The sequence below is a fragment of the Microcaecilia unicolor genome, chromosome 8 (genome assembly GCF_901765095.1).
Source record: "Microcaecilia unicolor chromosome 8, aMicUni1.1, whole genome shotgun sequence".
Taxonomy (NCBI): Eukaryota; Metazoa; Chordata; class Amphibia; order Gymnophiona; family Siphonopidae; genus Microcaecilia; species Microcaecilia unicolor.
The window spans coordinates 193,554,018-193,570,041 of NC_044038.1; the positions used below are offsets into that span (position 1 = coordinate 193,554,018).

At 45.1% G+C, this 16,024-nt stretch overlaps 1 protein-coding gene across 1 annotated transcript in view; it reads left to right on the forward strand.

Moving 5' to 3' along the window:
• RAD21L1 (RAD21 cohesin complex component like 1) overlaps positions 1–16,024 on the forward strand; it is a 744,671-nt gene that overhangs the window by 686,078 nt on the left and 42,569 nt on the right. The window contains exons 14-15 of the mRNA XM_030213443.1: positions 4,593–4,595; positions 6,826–6,903. Of these exons, the coding sequence (XP_030069303.1) occupies positions 4,593–4,595; positions 6,826–6,903 (81 nt within the window). The remainder of the gene's footprint in view (positions 1–4,592; positions 4,596–6,825; positions 6,904–16,024) is intronic.

Below are 16,024 nucleotides of genomic sequence, written 5' to 3' on the forward strand. Positions count from 1 at the left end.
TTGGGTCTCTCGGAGGGTGTCTCCCGTGTCTTGCTGACTTCCAGGAAAGATTTCACTAAGAGGTGTTATTCTTTTAAATGGAGAGGTTTTGCCATGTGGTGTGACACCAAGGCCACGGATCCCCTTTCTTGTCCTATACAGACCCTACTTGAATATCTTCTACACTTGTCAGAGTCTAGTCTCAAGACCAACTCTGTAAGGGTTCACCTTAGTGCAATTAGCGCTTGTCATCAACGTGTGGAACGTAAGCCTTTCTCTGGACATCCTCTAGTTATTTGCTCCATAAGAGGTTTGCTTTTGTCAAAGCCCCCTGTCAAACCTCTACCAGAGTCATGGGATCTCTTATTTTTTTTTTATTTATGCATTTTCAATATTACATTCATATTCATACAAATGCAAGGATTTAGAAATATAATACACAGGAAACAAAATTATTCCTTTCTATAGGTTAGGAAAAAATTACTAATATATTGACCACATTTTGGAGAGGGCAAGAAACAGGAAAATTAAAATATAAGAAAAATAAAGAGTAATCACTCAGAGAGGGGAGTACATTATGCTCGCTTGCGGATTTCACAGCATATTATCCTGTACGAGTATTCAGGCAGAAACATCTCCCTTTTCCTTAGATATTATATATTCCTGCATTTTCTTTGGATCAAGAAATACGTAATTTATATTATTCAACGATACTAGACATCTACAAGGATATTTTAACACATATGTACCACCTATAGCGAGTATTCTAGGTTTTAAAGCCATGAATTCTCACCTTCTTTTTTGTGTATGTCTATTTAAATCAGGAAATATCTGAACTTTTTCACCAAAGAATTTAGCATTCAAGTCGAAATATATTATTCCTATCTGGCTCAAGTGCAAATGTTACTAAGAGAGTTGTTCGTTGTGTTACCACTTCTAATGAGCTTTCCAAGAATTCAGTAATATTAAGTTCAGGTTGAGGTTCCAAGGCCTGAGTTTTGATTCCTGTTATATATTGAGCTCTAATGATGGGTGGAAAACCCTCTGTTGGAACAGATAAAACTCCTCCAAGGTATTGTTTTAGCATATCAGTTGCAGGAATCAGGGGTGCTTTTGGAAAATAAAGGAACTTTAAATTATTCCTCCTCCCTTGGTTGTCAAGATATTCTAGTTTCCTAACCAGAATATCCCTGTCCTTAATCACCGTCCCTGTTAAGCTTTGCAAAGTTTTAATTTCTCGACTTAATAGTTCAGTTTTATCTTCATTTATTTGAACTCTGCCAGTTAAAAGATCTTGAGATTGTTTTATAAGCAAAACTTCTTCCTTAATTGAATTTGTTACCTGGATAAGGGAGTTGTTCAAACCCTGAATGGCATCCCACAGGTTCTCCATTGTTATCACTGCTGGTTTGTTGTAACCTCTGGTTTCCAAAGAAGTAGCTCCCAGCTTAAGAGGAAGAGTATGGTTATCCACCCTCATGTTCCTCTTTCAAGGCATTTCTGGTGTCGAAGTAGCGGTAGGACCTCCTCCCGTTACTCGGAGGCTCGACTCTTCGGACGGCGTCTCCTGCTGTGAACCTACCGCCAACAGACTACTTCCGGGTCGCGGGGGAGCTGTAAGTGAAGGCGGACTTAAAGAAGCCGCTTCTATGCTGCGATCCGGCTGAAGACCCGTCGGATCTATCCTGCGCGGGCATCTGTGGCTCCAGTTTCTGGACCCCAAACTTCTCAAGTGTCGGTTGTCGAGGAGCAGGACCTACTGGGTTGGAGGAGGTTTGTTGCCCACTCTTCCCTTTCCTCTTCTCCATGTTGTTTCTGGGGTTTAAGAGTTGCTTCCCCGATAGCTTTCACTGGAAGTCAGGAGCTCACATATACACGACCTCTCCGGACACCATCTTGCCAGTCATGGGATCTCAACGTCATTCTCACTTAGCTGATGAAAGCTCCTTTTGAACTGCTGAATTCCTGCCATCTGAAGTACTTGACATGGAAGGTCGTTTTCTTGGTGGCTGTTACTTCAGCTCGTAGGGTCAGTGAGCTTCAGGCCTTGGTACTGGATGCGCCTTATACTAAGTTTAATCACAACAGAGTAGTAGTCCGTACGCATCCCAAGTTCCTGCCGAAGGTGGTGTCAGATTTCCATCTGAACCAGTCAATTGTCTTGCCAACATTCTTTCCCCGCCCTCATGCCCATCCTGGCAAAAGCAGCTTGCACACCTTGGACTGCAAGAGAGCGTTGGTCTTTTACATGGAGCGGATGAAGCCCCACAGACAGTCCACTCAGTTGTTTGTTTCTTTTGATCCCAACAGGATGGGGGTCGCCATCAGGAAACGCACCATATCCAATTGGCTGCCTGCTGCTTTCACTGCCGGTTCGCTGCGACTTCGGGTAAACAGAAGATTTCAACGCAGGTGAGCACGGGTGCATGAATGGAAAGTCAGGGAGCTGAAGGCGGGCAGGTGAGCCGGACCTCAGAAAAAAGGTGCTGGTACACTGTACCGGCGCATACCTGCACAAAAAAACCACTGGATATGTGATGCAGCTTTGCTCATTTTCATAGCTGCCAACTTACCCATGTCCAGGACTGGTTTAAAATGTCCCTATGGGAACTGGGAAATTGGCAGCTGTGAATTCTTCAGAGAGAGTAGGGGATGGAAGAAGTCTGATTTGGGGGGTATTTGTATTATATACTGTATTTTTATGAAATGTAATTTTGTAATAAGCTGCCTTGGGTAATCCATTGGTTTAATAAAGTGGGATACGAGTGCAATAGGACAGGTCTTCCCATATTGTCTTCCCACCCAAACCCACTTCTCCTCTCCCTCCACTCTCTATCTCAGTAGATAACACCCTCATCATCCCCGTCTCATCTGCCCGCAACCTCGGAGTCATCTTCGACTCCTCCGTCTCCTTCTCTGCGCATATCCAGCAGACAGCCAAGACCTGTCGCTTCTTCCTCTACAACATTACCAAATTCGCCCTTTCCTCTCTGAGCACACCACCCGAACTCTCATCCACTCATTACCTCTCGTCTTGACTACTGCAACCTACTCCTCACTGGCCTCCCACTTTGCCATCTATCCCCCCTTCAGTCCATTCAGAACTCTGCTGCACGTCTTATCTTCCGCCTGGACCGATATACTCACACCACCCCTCTCCTCAAATCACTTCACTGGCTTCCGATCAGGTCCGCATACAGTTCAAGCTTCTTCTACTAACCTACAAATGCACTCGATCTGCAGCCCCTCCCTACCTCTCTACCCTCATCTCCCCTTACGTTCCTACCCGTAACCTCTGCTCTCAAGACAAATCCCTCCTTTCAGTACCCTTCTCCACCACCGCCAACTCCAGGCTCCGCCCTTTCTGCCTCGCCTCACCCCATGCTTGGAATAAACTCCCTGAGCCCATTCGCCAGGCCCCCTCCCTGCCCATCTTCAAATCCTTGCTCAAAGCCCACCTCTTCGATGTCGCCTTTGGCACCTAACCACTATACCTCTATTCAAGAAATCCAGACTGCCCCAACTTGACATTTCATCCTTTAGATTGTAAGCTCCTTTGAGCAGGGACTGTCCTTTCTGTTAAAATGTACAGCGCTGCGTAACCCTAGTAGCGCTCTAGAAATGTTAAGTAGTAGTAGGTCTTCCCATACTGCATGACGATCCTAAATGGGGTCACAACACCAATGTTTAGGGTTGTGACCTGGGTGGACTGTAAATAGAAACATTAGTACTGACAAATATAGGGAAAGTAGAGCAAACATGTGCCACAACAAATCTTATAAAAACCTTCACCAATCAAGCTGATGGTATCTTAAATAGTGTTCACTTCTTGAAAAAAAATATTTGAAAATGTTATTTCAGTAAAATAATAATACTCACCATCAATCGTCGGCTAAAAAATGACAGACCTCATCGACCTGCCAACCAGAAACACTATAAAATCAGCATGATCATACCTAAACCTCCACTACCCAAGCAGCAAAGGACTCAAATACAACTCCACTTATGCTTCCAGCTTTTCCTACTTAAGCGCACAACTATGGAACGCACTACCAAAAGCAGTAAAAACTATGCTCGACCACCTAAATTTCCAGAAAGCACTAAAAACAGATCTGTTCAGAAAAGCATACCCCACCGACCTAACATAAAAAAAACCTGCGACATAACAAAAGCAAAGACCGTAATGGACATATCCTAACTCTTCCTCTCCCTCTCTAAGTTCCCCCAATTGTATTTACCATACATGTACCTCATTCTACCACAAGATCACCCAGATTTGGGTGGGCCTAGGCAAGAAGTGGTGGGCACCAAGTGTTCTCCCCCCCCCCCCCCCCCCCCCATCCACCACCCAAAAAATATCTCAGCTGGTGAGAAAACGCTTCTTTCCATCTTGGCAGTCTGCGGCAGGCATGCACTGAAAACTGAGCATGCGCAGGTGCCATTATTGTGGAGAGTAGTGTTTTCGTTACCATCAGGGGGAAATCTTGAGCTGGTCGAGCTTGGAATCCCCACCAGCTACTGCTAAACGTGTGTTACTGTTGGGCGGGCCTGAGCCCTAAGTGGGTGGGCCCTGGCCCACCCAGGCCCACCTGTGGCTACGCCACTGTTGTCAGGATGTCCTTCTGCACTTGCACAGCTCCTCCACCTCCATGCTTCTTCTTTCCTGGCACCCGACACCACTCTCTCTGAGGTATTCTGTCCTGCAAATAGTGTCTCATGGAACAGGAAATAACCTAAGGCTCCACCACCTTCTTAACTCATTTATTTCTTATCAAGTCCAACAAAGCTTGCCTAGGCAGGCTTTTAATATAGTTCAATTCAAAACAGCTTAGTTGCAGTTCTCTTTAGCAAAGCTTCCAATACAGTTCAGTTAAGCTTAGCTGCAGTTCACTTTGGCAAAAGCTTCTCCCACTGTTCAGTTCAATTAAGCTTAGTTGCAATTCACCTTGGCAATGCTTTTCACACAGTTCAGTTCATTGGCGTAGCCACAGGTGGGCCCGGGTGGGCCGGGGCCCACCCACTTAGGTCTCAGGCCCACCCAACATTAGCACACATTTAGCGGTAGCCAGTGGGGATCCCAAGCTCCGCCAGCTGAAGACTTCCCCCTGATGGTAACGAAAACGCTACTGTCCACAATACCAGCACCTGCTCAGCTTTCAGCGCATGGCTGCTACAGACTGCCAAGGTGGAAAGCAGCGTTTTTTCACCAGCTGAGATATTTTTTTTTTTTTGTGGGGGTGGGGGTGAAGGGAACACTTGGTGCCCACCCACTTCTTGCCTAGGCCCACCCAAAATCTGTTGTCTGGCTACGCCTCTGGTTCAGTTCACTTAAGTTTAGCTGTAATTCTCTTTAACAAGGCTTCTCCTACAATTCAGTTCAATTAAGCTTTACTGCAATTCACCTCAGCAAAGCTCCTCACACAGTTCAGTTCAATTAAGCTTTACTGCAATTCACCTCAGCAAAGCTGCTCACACAGTTCAACTAGCAATCAGGTCCAAGTCAAATCCTGGCTCTTAGACCTAATGACCCACCTCCCTCATTTGTCAGCATCAAAACTTCCTGACATCCACCCACTGGGTCACTGCTAGAAGACTGTTGTCATCTTTCTCTCTTTCCACCGGTCAGTCTCCCATCTCAGAGCCCTCAGCAGACACCTCCATCTCCTTCTCTCTCTCTCCCTCTTCTGCCATTTCCAATTCCATTCTCTCCTCTGCTTCCATTCAATCTAGGAACTCCTCCCCTCTCCCACATCTGATTCCATTTCCCAATCACCTGTAGTCTCCTCCCTCTCTTGCATGTCACCCTCTCCCTGCTGCACTGCTTTCTGGGCTTTGTAGTTTCTTTGCTCCAGATTTCTCTGATGCTGCACTGCATTCTGGACTTTGCTGTTTCTTTGCTCAGGATTTCTCTGATGCTGCACTGCCTCCGGGGCTTTGTAGTTTCTTTGCTCCTCACAATATGTATGTGTGTATATATATATATATATACACACCACAGTTTCTCTCGAACAATGGCTAACATTTCACGCTCATTTAAATTACTGTGCTGCTGCCTCAGGGATTCTCCTATACTGGAATAGGTTCTTTTAAGATCTGCTTTTCCCCATCCTTGGCTAAAACATTTAGTGAGACGTATTCTATATAAAATATCCAACTTACTGACACCCATTATCAACAATCAGACATCTGAAGGTAGCCTTGGAGTAGAGGAGGAGCTTCTGTTTATGAGCTGGTACCCAGCTAAAACAAGGTCATGTGCATACTGAAGGGAATCTTTGTCTTTGAAACCTTTGTTTCCCATTGGCAGTACGGTGACTCACTCAGAGAAGTGAACACTATTTAAGATAGCAACAACTTGATTGGTGGATATTTTCATAAGCTTTGTTGTAATAGAAACATTGGCCCACACCTCGAGAGGCTGCATGCTTTCTGTGTCTAGGATAATGGGATTGGGGCCACAAAACGTTTGATAAATGCTGCAATTGTGTATGTTTTATTGGTACCAACTTAGTGAATAGGCAAGCTGGAAATGAATTAAATGTGTTTGCTTCATTGAAATGTAGATCCTACTTCAAAAATATGGTATGAGATTTGTAATTTTTCAACTCCTTTCTGCTCCTTTGATCTGAGTTTTCTAGGAAACGAATAGAAAAGTGAAGCTCCTCGAGTATATCTTGGCTGCATTTTTTGTGGTCAGTTTCATCAAAAGCAAAGAGTTAGCAGTTCAACATTATTTGCTTGATTGGAGCCCTTTATTATATTTTGTCTGAGTTTGGAACATGTTGCAGCTAGAGTTGACTTATTAAGATTAGTTTCCCATTCTGTGTTATTTTAATTTCTCTGCAGAATCTAATGGACAACATGCAAGACACTGAGGAGAAAAGGTGGAATAAAAGAATACATCATATTTTAAAGAGCTTACATGTAAGCATGAGCTTTCCATTATGGAAAAATGTTTATCATAACAGTAGAAAATTTTGCAAGTGTGAATGTTTCACAGGAGGTTGTGTTACATTTATCCCTAGTAGACAAAAGTTCCACAGTTATTTTTTGAACACTGTGGACTATTTCGTCAGTAGTTTCAGGAAACTTGAAACTATAGGCATAAGGAGAATGGTTTTATACAGCATATTTGCGCAATAAACACTGTTTTACAAGTGTAAATGGGCTCTTTTAAAAATTAGTTCACACATAAATGTACACGTAGTGTAAGCAGATGCATGCTTGTACAGTAGACAAGCTTAGGGACAGCTTAGGGTAGAGCATGGGCAGAGTCATGATTTATGCATATATTGTACAAATGAACATCTATACCTATCTCAAACAGGCAAAATGTCTCTGCCTTCAATGTGAGCCCAATTTCCGCAGGAGTTTTGCTATTTTATAAAGAGAGGTAGGCACCATGAAGTCCAAAAGGACATGGAAATGGAAACTGAAATGCACAAGTCAGGTCACGCACAATTCCCCTGTATTTTACAAAGGCTGTGCCAAATGCAGAGCCTTTTGTAAACTACATGTAAGAACATACAGGGTTGTACATCCATGTCTGGCAGGACCAGTGATTTTAGAAATCTGTATATGGGAAAAAATAGATGCTCTAATAGACCACATGTGTATGGGAGCAGCTTGTTCTCCACACACACACCCTGATCATCCCTCCCAGCAGAGGCGTAGCTAGACTCAGTATTTTGGATGGGCCCTTCCACGCACATGTGCCCCCTCCCCCACCTCCCAACCACACACCACAAATATCTTCCCGGAGATATTTTGTAAGAACATAAGAGGGTTTTTTTTTCACCAACCCCACATCTTCTCCCTCTCCTCTGCAGTGTCCTGGCATCTGTGCTCCTGTCTCTGAACTCCTTCCCTCCCCGATGTCGGTACAGGCGTCCTTGGCGCCTGCAGCAATTCATTCTCGCTGCTTGCGTTGGCCATGCCAGTTTCTATCTGCCTTGTCCTGCCCTCGCTGACATCATTGCCTGTTTCCTGTCTGGTAAAACGCAGCAGATGGAAGCTTGTGGGGCCGGCGCAAGCAACGAGAATGAGTCGCTGCAGGCGCGGAGAACACCTGTACTGACACCGAGGAGGGAAGGATTCAAAGATAGGATATCCTGCAGGACGCTGCAGAAGAGAGGGGGGGAAGAGAGCAGTGTGGCGCTGCAGCTGGGTAGGCCTGAGCCAAGATTTATAGCTACGCCAATGCCTCCCAGCATCCAGTCCCAACCCCTGCAATAGGAAATCTCCCTCTGCTATCCGAGTCAAACCCTCCCCTCCCCCCAACCTAAAGAAGATCATCCCCAGTCCCCCTACCCTGGCTCTTACTGCTCCTGCGCCTCCATGTCCTGGGTTCAAAATGGCACCTGTATCCCCTAGCAATAATCCTTTATTTGGAAGCCTGATCCCTAGCGGTGGATACAATTTTGAACATTCAGGAGTGATTGGGTATTGTTCCTGGTCCCACTGGATACCAGAGATCATAGCGCCCTAATAAGAGCTGGGGGAGGAGGATCTGCCTGGGGACCATGCTGGAGCTAGTCTCAGCTTTTACACCTGCCCTTCTAGCAGCCACTTTTGTGCTCTGGGCAGGGGTACATGCAATGCTAGATGTGGCATGGATCCCTGCCACGTGTAAATGGCAGCTTTCTAAAATTGCCTTCACTCAGGTATGACAATCTACATGTGCAAAAAACTGCTATTTACAGTTGAAGATATCGTGAAAATAAGGCCTACATGTCTATAAAGTAGGATTAAAATAAGCATCTTCCTGCCCAATTAACTTAGGTGTCCTTTTATCCTGTCATGTCCCCTACTTCAACGCAAAGCGACGTCCTTGGGCTGCACAGGGTCCCGTCGACACGCACACTTGACTGGCACAGACCTGAGCCATGTGTGTGTGGTTTTTCTCTGGCTGCTGGCTCCTTGATTGCTTTGCTTCCAACCACCTTGGTCTGCTGTTCCTCTGCCTGGCTTCCCTTGCTTCTCTCCTATTGGTCTTCTGGTTCCTCCTAGTCCTTCCCCTGCTCTTGTCCTATGGCTGTGCCCCTTTTCCCTGCTGATGTCAGACACCAGCACTTTATCAGCTGAGCTCTCCCTAGACTCCTTGCTTCGGCTTCTACTTTGGTAGGTGTTACTTGCTCAGTAGTGTGCTTCTCCTCTACTTTGTTCTTTGTTACTGACTCTGCCTGTACCTGGATTACTCTTGTGTCTGCTGCCTGCCTACTGACTCTAAAGAAACAACAAGGCAACCGATCTGCAATTTCCAACGTGGAAAACAAAACAGCAGATCAATATAACACCCAAAGATTTTATTAATGATACTGTGTACCAGAAAAATGCCCGACACAGGCCGTGTTTCGCCCAAAAGGGCTGCATCAGGAGCTAAAAATAGACAAACACATAAAATCATGAATATAAAATAATATATAAAAAATAATAACATAATATGTCATGCATCAGATTATTAAAATATATGTAAATGATAATAATAAATAATGATAATAATTCAAAACACATATATAATCAAGAGAACCATTCACCACGTCACTATACCCACTTACAAACCTAATGAAGAATATACAGTGGTGGAAATAAGTATTTGATCCCTTGCTGATTTTGTAAGTTTGCCCACTGACAAAGACATGAGCAGCCCATAATTGAAGGGTAGGTTATTAGTAACAGTGAGAGATAGCACATCACAAATTAAATCCGGAAAATCACATTGTGGAAAGTATATGAATTTATTTGCATTCTGCAGAGGGAAATAAGTATTAATCCCTCTGGCAAACAAGACCTAATACTTGGTGGCAAAACCCTTGTTGGCAAGCACAGCGGTCAGACGTCTTCTGTAGTTGATGATGAGGTTGCACACATGTCAGGAGGAATTTTGGTCCACTCCTCTTTGCAGATCATCTCTAAATCATTAAGAGTTCTGGGCTGTCGCTTGGCAACTCGCAGCTTCAGCTCCCTCCATAAGTTTTCAATGGATTAAGGTCTGGTGACTGGCTAGGCCACTCCATGACCCTAATGTGCTTCTTCCTGAGCCACTCCTTTGTTGCCTTGGCTGTATGTTTTGGGTCATTGTCGTGCTGGAAGACCCAGCCACGACCCATTTTTAAGGCCCTGGCGGAGGGAAGGAGGTTGTCACTCAGAATTGTACGGTACATGGCCCCATCCATTCTCCCATTGATGCGGTGAAGTAGTCCTGTGCCCTTAGCAGAGAAACACCCCCAAAACATAACATTTCCACCTCCATGCTTGACAGTGGGGACGGTGTTCTTTGGGTCATAGGCAGCATTTCTCTTCCTCCAAACACGGCGAGTTGAGTTCATGCCAAAGAGCTCAATTTTTGTCTCATCTGACCACAGCACCTTCTCCCAATCACTCTCGGCATCATCCAGGTGTTCACTGGCAAACTTCAGACGGGCCGTCACATGTGCCTTCCGGAGCAGGGGGACCTTGCGGGCACTGCAGGATTGCAATCCGTTATGTCGTAATGTGTTACCAATGGTTTTCGTGGTGACAGTGGTCCCAGCTGCCTTGAGATCATTGACAAGTTCCCCCCTTGTAGTTGTAGGCTGATTTCTAACCTTCCTCATGATCAAGGATACCCCACGAGGTGAGATTTTGCGTGGAGCCCCAGATCTTTGTCGATTGACAGTCATTTTGTACTTCTTCCATTTTCTTACTATGGCACCAACAGTTGTCTCCTTCTCGCCCAGCGTCTTACTGATGGTTTTGTAGCCCATTCCAGCCTTGTGCAGGTGTATGATCTTGTCCCTGACATCCTTAGACAGCTCCTTGCTCTTGGCCATTTTGTAGAGGTTAGTCTGACTGATCACTGAGTCTGTGGACAGGTGTCTTTCATACAGGTGACCATTGCCGACAGCTGTCTGTCATGCAGGTAACGAGTTGATTTGGAGCATCTACCTGGTCTGTAGGGGCCAGATCTCTTACTGGTTGGTGGGGGATCAAATACTTATTTCCCTCTGCAGAATGCAAATAAATTCATATACTTTCCACAATGTGATTTTCCGGATTTAATTTGTGATGTGCTATCTCTCACTGTTACCAATAACCTACCCTTCAATTATGGGCTGCTCATGTCTTTGTCAGTGGGCAAACTTACAAAATCAGCAAGGGATCAAATACTTATTTCCACCACTGTATATGCATATGGTAGCTCTTAATTCAATGAACTTATAGCAACATATACATGTAATAATAAAACATGAGATTATAAAACATGAAAATATAATATGTATATAACAAGCAATCCATCTATAATGGAATATATTCATACAAAAATTATAAAACATGAACATCTAATATATGTTAAAATCATTTTTATTGCAAATAAAAGAAAAACACATTGTTACAGAAACGCAATAACCATAACTTGCTTTATAGAAACATCCCCCCCAACCAACCCCTTTCCCTCCCCCTATTCCCTCCCACTTACCCTCCCCCCTCCCCTACCCATTTATGCATAAACTACAAGATACCACTAGTAGTTCAAAAGTCTACTCCTAGCTGTCGGGGTCAATGTGTTGAGAAAGGGGCTCCATACATCTTGAAACTGTAATCCAGCTTTGGAATTAAAATCCACTATCCCCACTCTCTCCAACCTCAATAATGCTATCATGCGCGTCCTCCACTGAGCTTGTGTGGGGCATCGCCGAGACAGCCATCCAGCCATGATCACTTGTTTGGCAACTATGATTGTTTTCTGGACAAAGATTGTAAATCCTGCTGGGACTGGATAGATGAGTCTCGGGTGTCCCAGCAATAACCCAGGGTCATATTTCCACTTTGCTGACCAAAGGCCGGAGGAATATTGGATCAGTATTGTCCAGAATCGCACTACACCCCTGCAATTCCAGAGCATATGTCCCAGTGTGGCTCCGACCTCCCCGCATTTGGGGCACTCCCCCCATGAGGAGAGCCCCATGTGGAAGGCTCTTCTCGGGGATATGTATAGGCGGAGTGCCACTTTATATTGCAGTTCCCAATGCATAGTCATGGTGGATTGTTTTCGTATCTTTAACAGATGTTCTTAATCTGAGATACCGTCAAGTCCATCGGTATATCGTTTTTTCCACATGGCCAGTAGTTTGGCATAATCTAATTCTTCTGCTGTATCTCTAATATGTCTGTGATGAAATTTAAGTGGAACCCTTTGTTGTGCTGTAAGGGAGAAGGCTGAAGTTAGTTCCTCTTGAACGTCCTCTGCTAAATCCTCCCAAGGCAAAGACTGCACATAGTGCCTCAGCTGGAGGTAGTGAAATTCATCCGAAGGGCGTAAAGTATATTCCTTCTGCAGCTCCGGAAAAGATTTAAGTTTTCCTTCGGAGGTAATAACGTGCAATAAATATCGTATCCCATTGCGCCCCCATCTCTGGAATGCTGGATATAACAAGCCAGCTTTAAAGGCTGGGTTTCCACATATGGGTAGATACGGGGTGGTTTTTGCTGAGAAGTTGTGGAGTTTACAGATCCATTTCCACACCATTCTCGCTGTCCTCATTATTCCAGTAACTTTCAAGATATAAGGTATCTGGGGTCCCATTACATGCAAGTAGCTGCTAAAATGTATTCCAGGATGTAGCTGTAGTTCGAGTGCTGTATTTGTAAAATCCTGAGTTCCTCTGAACCAATCATTCACATGACGCATGCCACTAGCCACTGTCATAAATTGATGTTCAGGAGTCCCAGGCCGCCATATTCTGCCGGATGCACAACACAGAATAAGGGAGGCGTGGCTTTTTCCCTTTCCATATGAAGGCTTGCACCATTTTTATCAGCTGCCGTTCGTCAGTCCTCTTTAAAAAGAGTGGAAGAGTCTGAAATGTGTACAGCCATCTAGGAACTATGACCATATTAACCAGAGCGATTCGTCCCATTAGGGAAAGTGGCAACGCCCTCCAGGCCAACACTGTTTTTTAGTATCTCGCAAAATCCGCAACACATTGTGTTCATAAAGTTTGGACAAGTCCATGGGGATATAGACTCCCAGATAATTCAGAGAAGTCTGCGCCCATTGTAGGGGAAAAAGTCCCAGGCCATGTTGCACGTATCTCCGGAACACCGGGAGGGCCATAGATTTATGCAGATTCAATTGGAAGCCAGAGAGGTTCCCATATTGTTCGATAATCTTTAGCAGTCTTCCTAGAGTTCTGGAGGGCTCCCTCATCACCACCAGAAGATCGTCTGCATAGGCCAGAATTTTTATGGTATGACCCGCTAAAGTAACCCCTTGTAAGTCTGGAGCTGCGAGGACCATTCGTATCAGGGCTCTAGAGACAATAGAAACAGCAGAGGAGATAAGGGACAACCCTGTCTGGTACCTCTATAAATCTGAAACTCTGGTTCTCTAATACCATTCACTAATACACTCGCTCTGGGTTGACAGTAAAGTGTTTCCACTGCTTGCATAAACCACCCCCCTAGACCCATCATTTCCAGTGTTTGAAACATAAAGTCCCACCCAACCCGGTCAAAAGCTTTCTCAGCGTCGAGACTCAGAATCAGGGTGGGCACTTTATTCTGCCTACTTGCTGCCATTGCCATAAGAGTTTCCTAACATTATGCACCGCCTGGCGGCCTTTCACGAATCCCACCTGCTCTGTGCTTACTAACGAGGGCAAGCATTGCGCCAACCGATCTGCCATCATTTTAGCCAATATTTTGTGTCTACATTTAGTAGCGATATCGGTCGGTAAGATTCCACTTTGCCTAGGTTTAGGAATTAGCGTTATCAACGCTGTGTTGCGTATCTTGGAAACTCCTTCCTCAATAACCTCTTGGAGATATTCCAGGAGTGCTGCTAAGGCTTCACCAGGCAGGATTTTATAATATTCCCCAGAAAAACCATCTGGGCCTGGTGCAGACCCGCAATTTTAACACGCCTTGATCCCCCTCTGCAGCTCAGACATTGTCAAGGGCTGATTTAAGGTTTCTAGTTGTTCCTCAGTTAACTTGGGGAGGCCTATTTGTTGCAAATAATCTCGTATTACATGTTCATTTGGGGGTGATTGTGTTTGATATAAAGCAGTAAAATACTCTGTAAATGCCTGTCCTATCTTTCTGTTGTCAGTTATGAGATCTCCCTTGGGGTTTTTTTAGAGAGGTTACTGTCCGTTGGCCACCTACGGTTTTAATTAATCGTCCCATCATTCTGCCTACCTTGTTCCCAAACCTCTGCAATTGTATATATAAAAACAGAGTAGATTTCACCTCTTTCTCATGCAGCAACTATTTAAAGCTGCTTGAGTGGCTTTTAAATTTTCCAGAGTAACTAAGGAGGGATGATGTAAGTGTATCTTTTTAGCCCTCTCACTGTCGTTCTAAGTGTAATATGCTAGCTGCTTCCGTTTATTCTTAACAACTACAGTAAGCAATGATAGCGCCACCGCAAAACTGCCTTTGAAGCTGACCAGAACAACTCGGGTTGGAGATCTGCATGTATGCTAGTATGCTCTATGTATTGCACCCAATTCTTCTGCACGTGTGTTCGCAGGTGCAGGTCAAGATGCAAATGAGCTGGGTATCTCCATCCCGCCCCCCCTCTTAAATCTGACATAAGCTTAAGGTCACCCACCACCAGGGCATGATCCGATACTTCTTCGGGGCCCTATGGTTGCTGCCTCCACCAAGTGGAACAGGGGACGGGCCAACATAACATAGTCTATCCTGGCAAGGGTGCCATGTGCCCTTGACCTGTGTGTATAATCGCTCTCCCCCGGATGGTGCACCCTCCACGTGTCAACTAAATCTAGTGTTTTAATTAAACATTTGAAACTCTCGTGCCCTCGTCCACGGTAGTGAGAGGCCAAAGTAGTAGAGCAAATCTTGGCGGGGGTCTATAACTGCATTAAAGTCCCCTGCTACTATCAAATCTCCCCCCCCACTCTGCAAACACTTCCCAGCCAGATCTTTGAAAGAAGGCAGCATCAAAATTGGTTGGCCCATATAATACCAGCAGTAACGAAGTTCCTCCCTGCTAGCCACACTCTTAACAAAATGAAATCTCCTTTATCCCCCCTATCCAAGAACTGTGGCCTTGTAAGGGAGGCCTTTCCGAAATAGCACAGCTACTCCCCCCCTCCTGGCCTACGAGACGGGGCAGCAAATACTTCACTAACCATGATTTTGCAACTTTAAATGCTCTTTCTCTGGAGGGCGGGTTTCCTGTAAGATGCAACATCGCTTTAGGTCTTTTTATGCAGATAGGATCTTAGATCTTTTAATGGGGGAGCTGATACCTCCCACATTCCAGGTTATGATCCGAGTGACATGCTTACCGAATTCCCAATCTTAGTGATCTTGCCCCTCAATTCTACAAGCTCTCGCTGCCTCCTAAATGTAAGGTCACCCCAGCTCCAAGTCCATTCACCCCAACTACTCGCGATTCACCTGTGTGTCCGTGTTAACCCATTGATCCCCGACATACGTCAATTTTAATCTTCTGGTACCCTTGGTCTTTAAACTCAATAACATCCTAAATCCCAGTCCCCCCCTTATCCCCCACCTCTCTTTCCAACCCTTTGCCATCTTCCAGGCCAAGTCCTGTGCCTGGTTACGACTAGAGACCGACCTGAGTAGGCGAGGAGCCCTCCCCCCCGTATGATTTATAAATTCCTTTACTTACTGCTGTTTCTATATATATTATGCCTGACTCACAGCAAACACTATAAGTCTCTCAATCTCCTGCAGTGATGCCCGTCTCCTGTAATCCGCTTTAGCTTCCTCTGGTGATTTAAAGGTACGCCATTGTCCTTGTAGCAAAACTTCAGTGAGGCTGGGTATTGGAGTCTGAAGCGAACTTGCTTCTGTGCTAATACTGAACATATCTGATGGAATTTTTCCGTGGGGCTCTTGACGCGCAAGGAATAGTCCTGGAACATCAAAACTGGGCGTGCCCTCATGGTGTTAGGTCTCCCCTCCTGATTTTAAATCCATTCAGTATTTCCATTTTAGAGCGGGTAATTGAGGCACATCGCGCCACTATAACACGAGGCGCTCACTTGACTGTCAGTTTTTGCGTCCT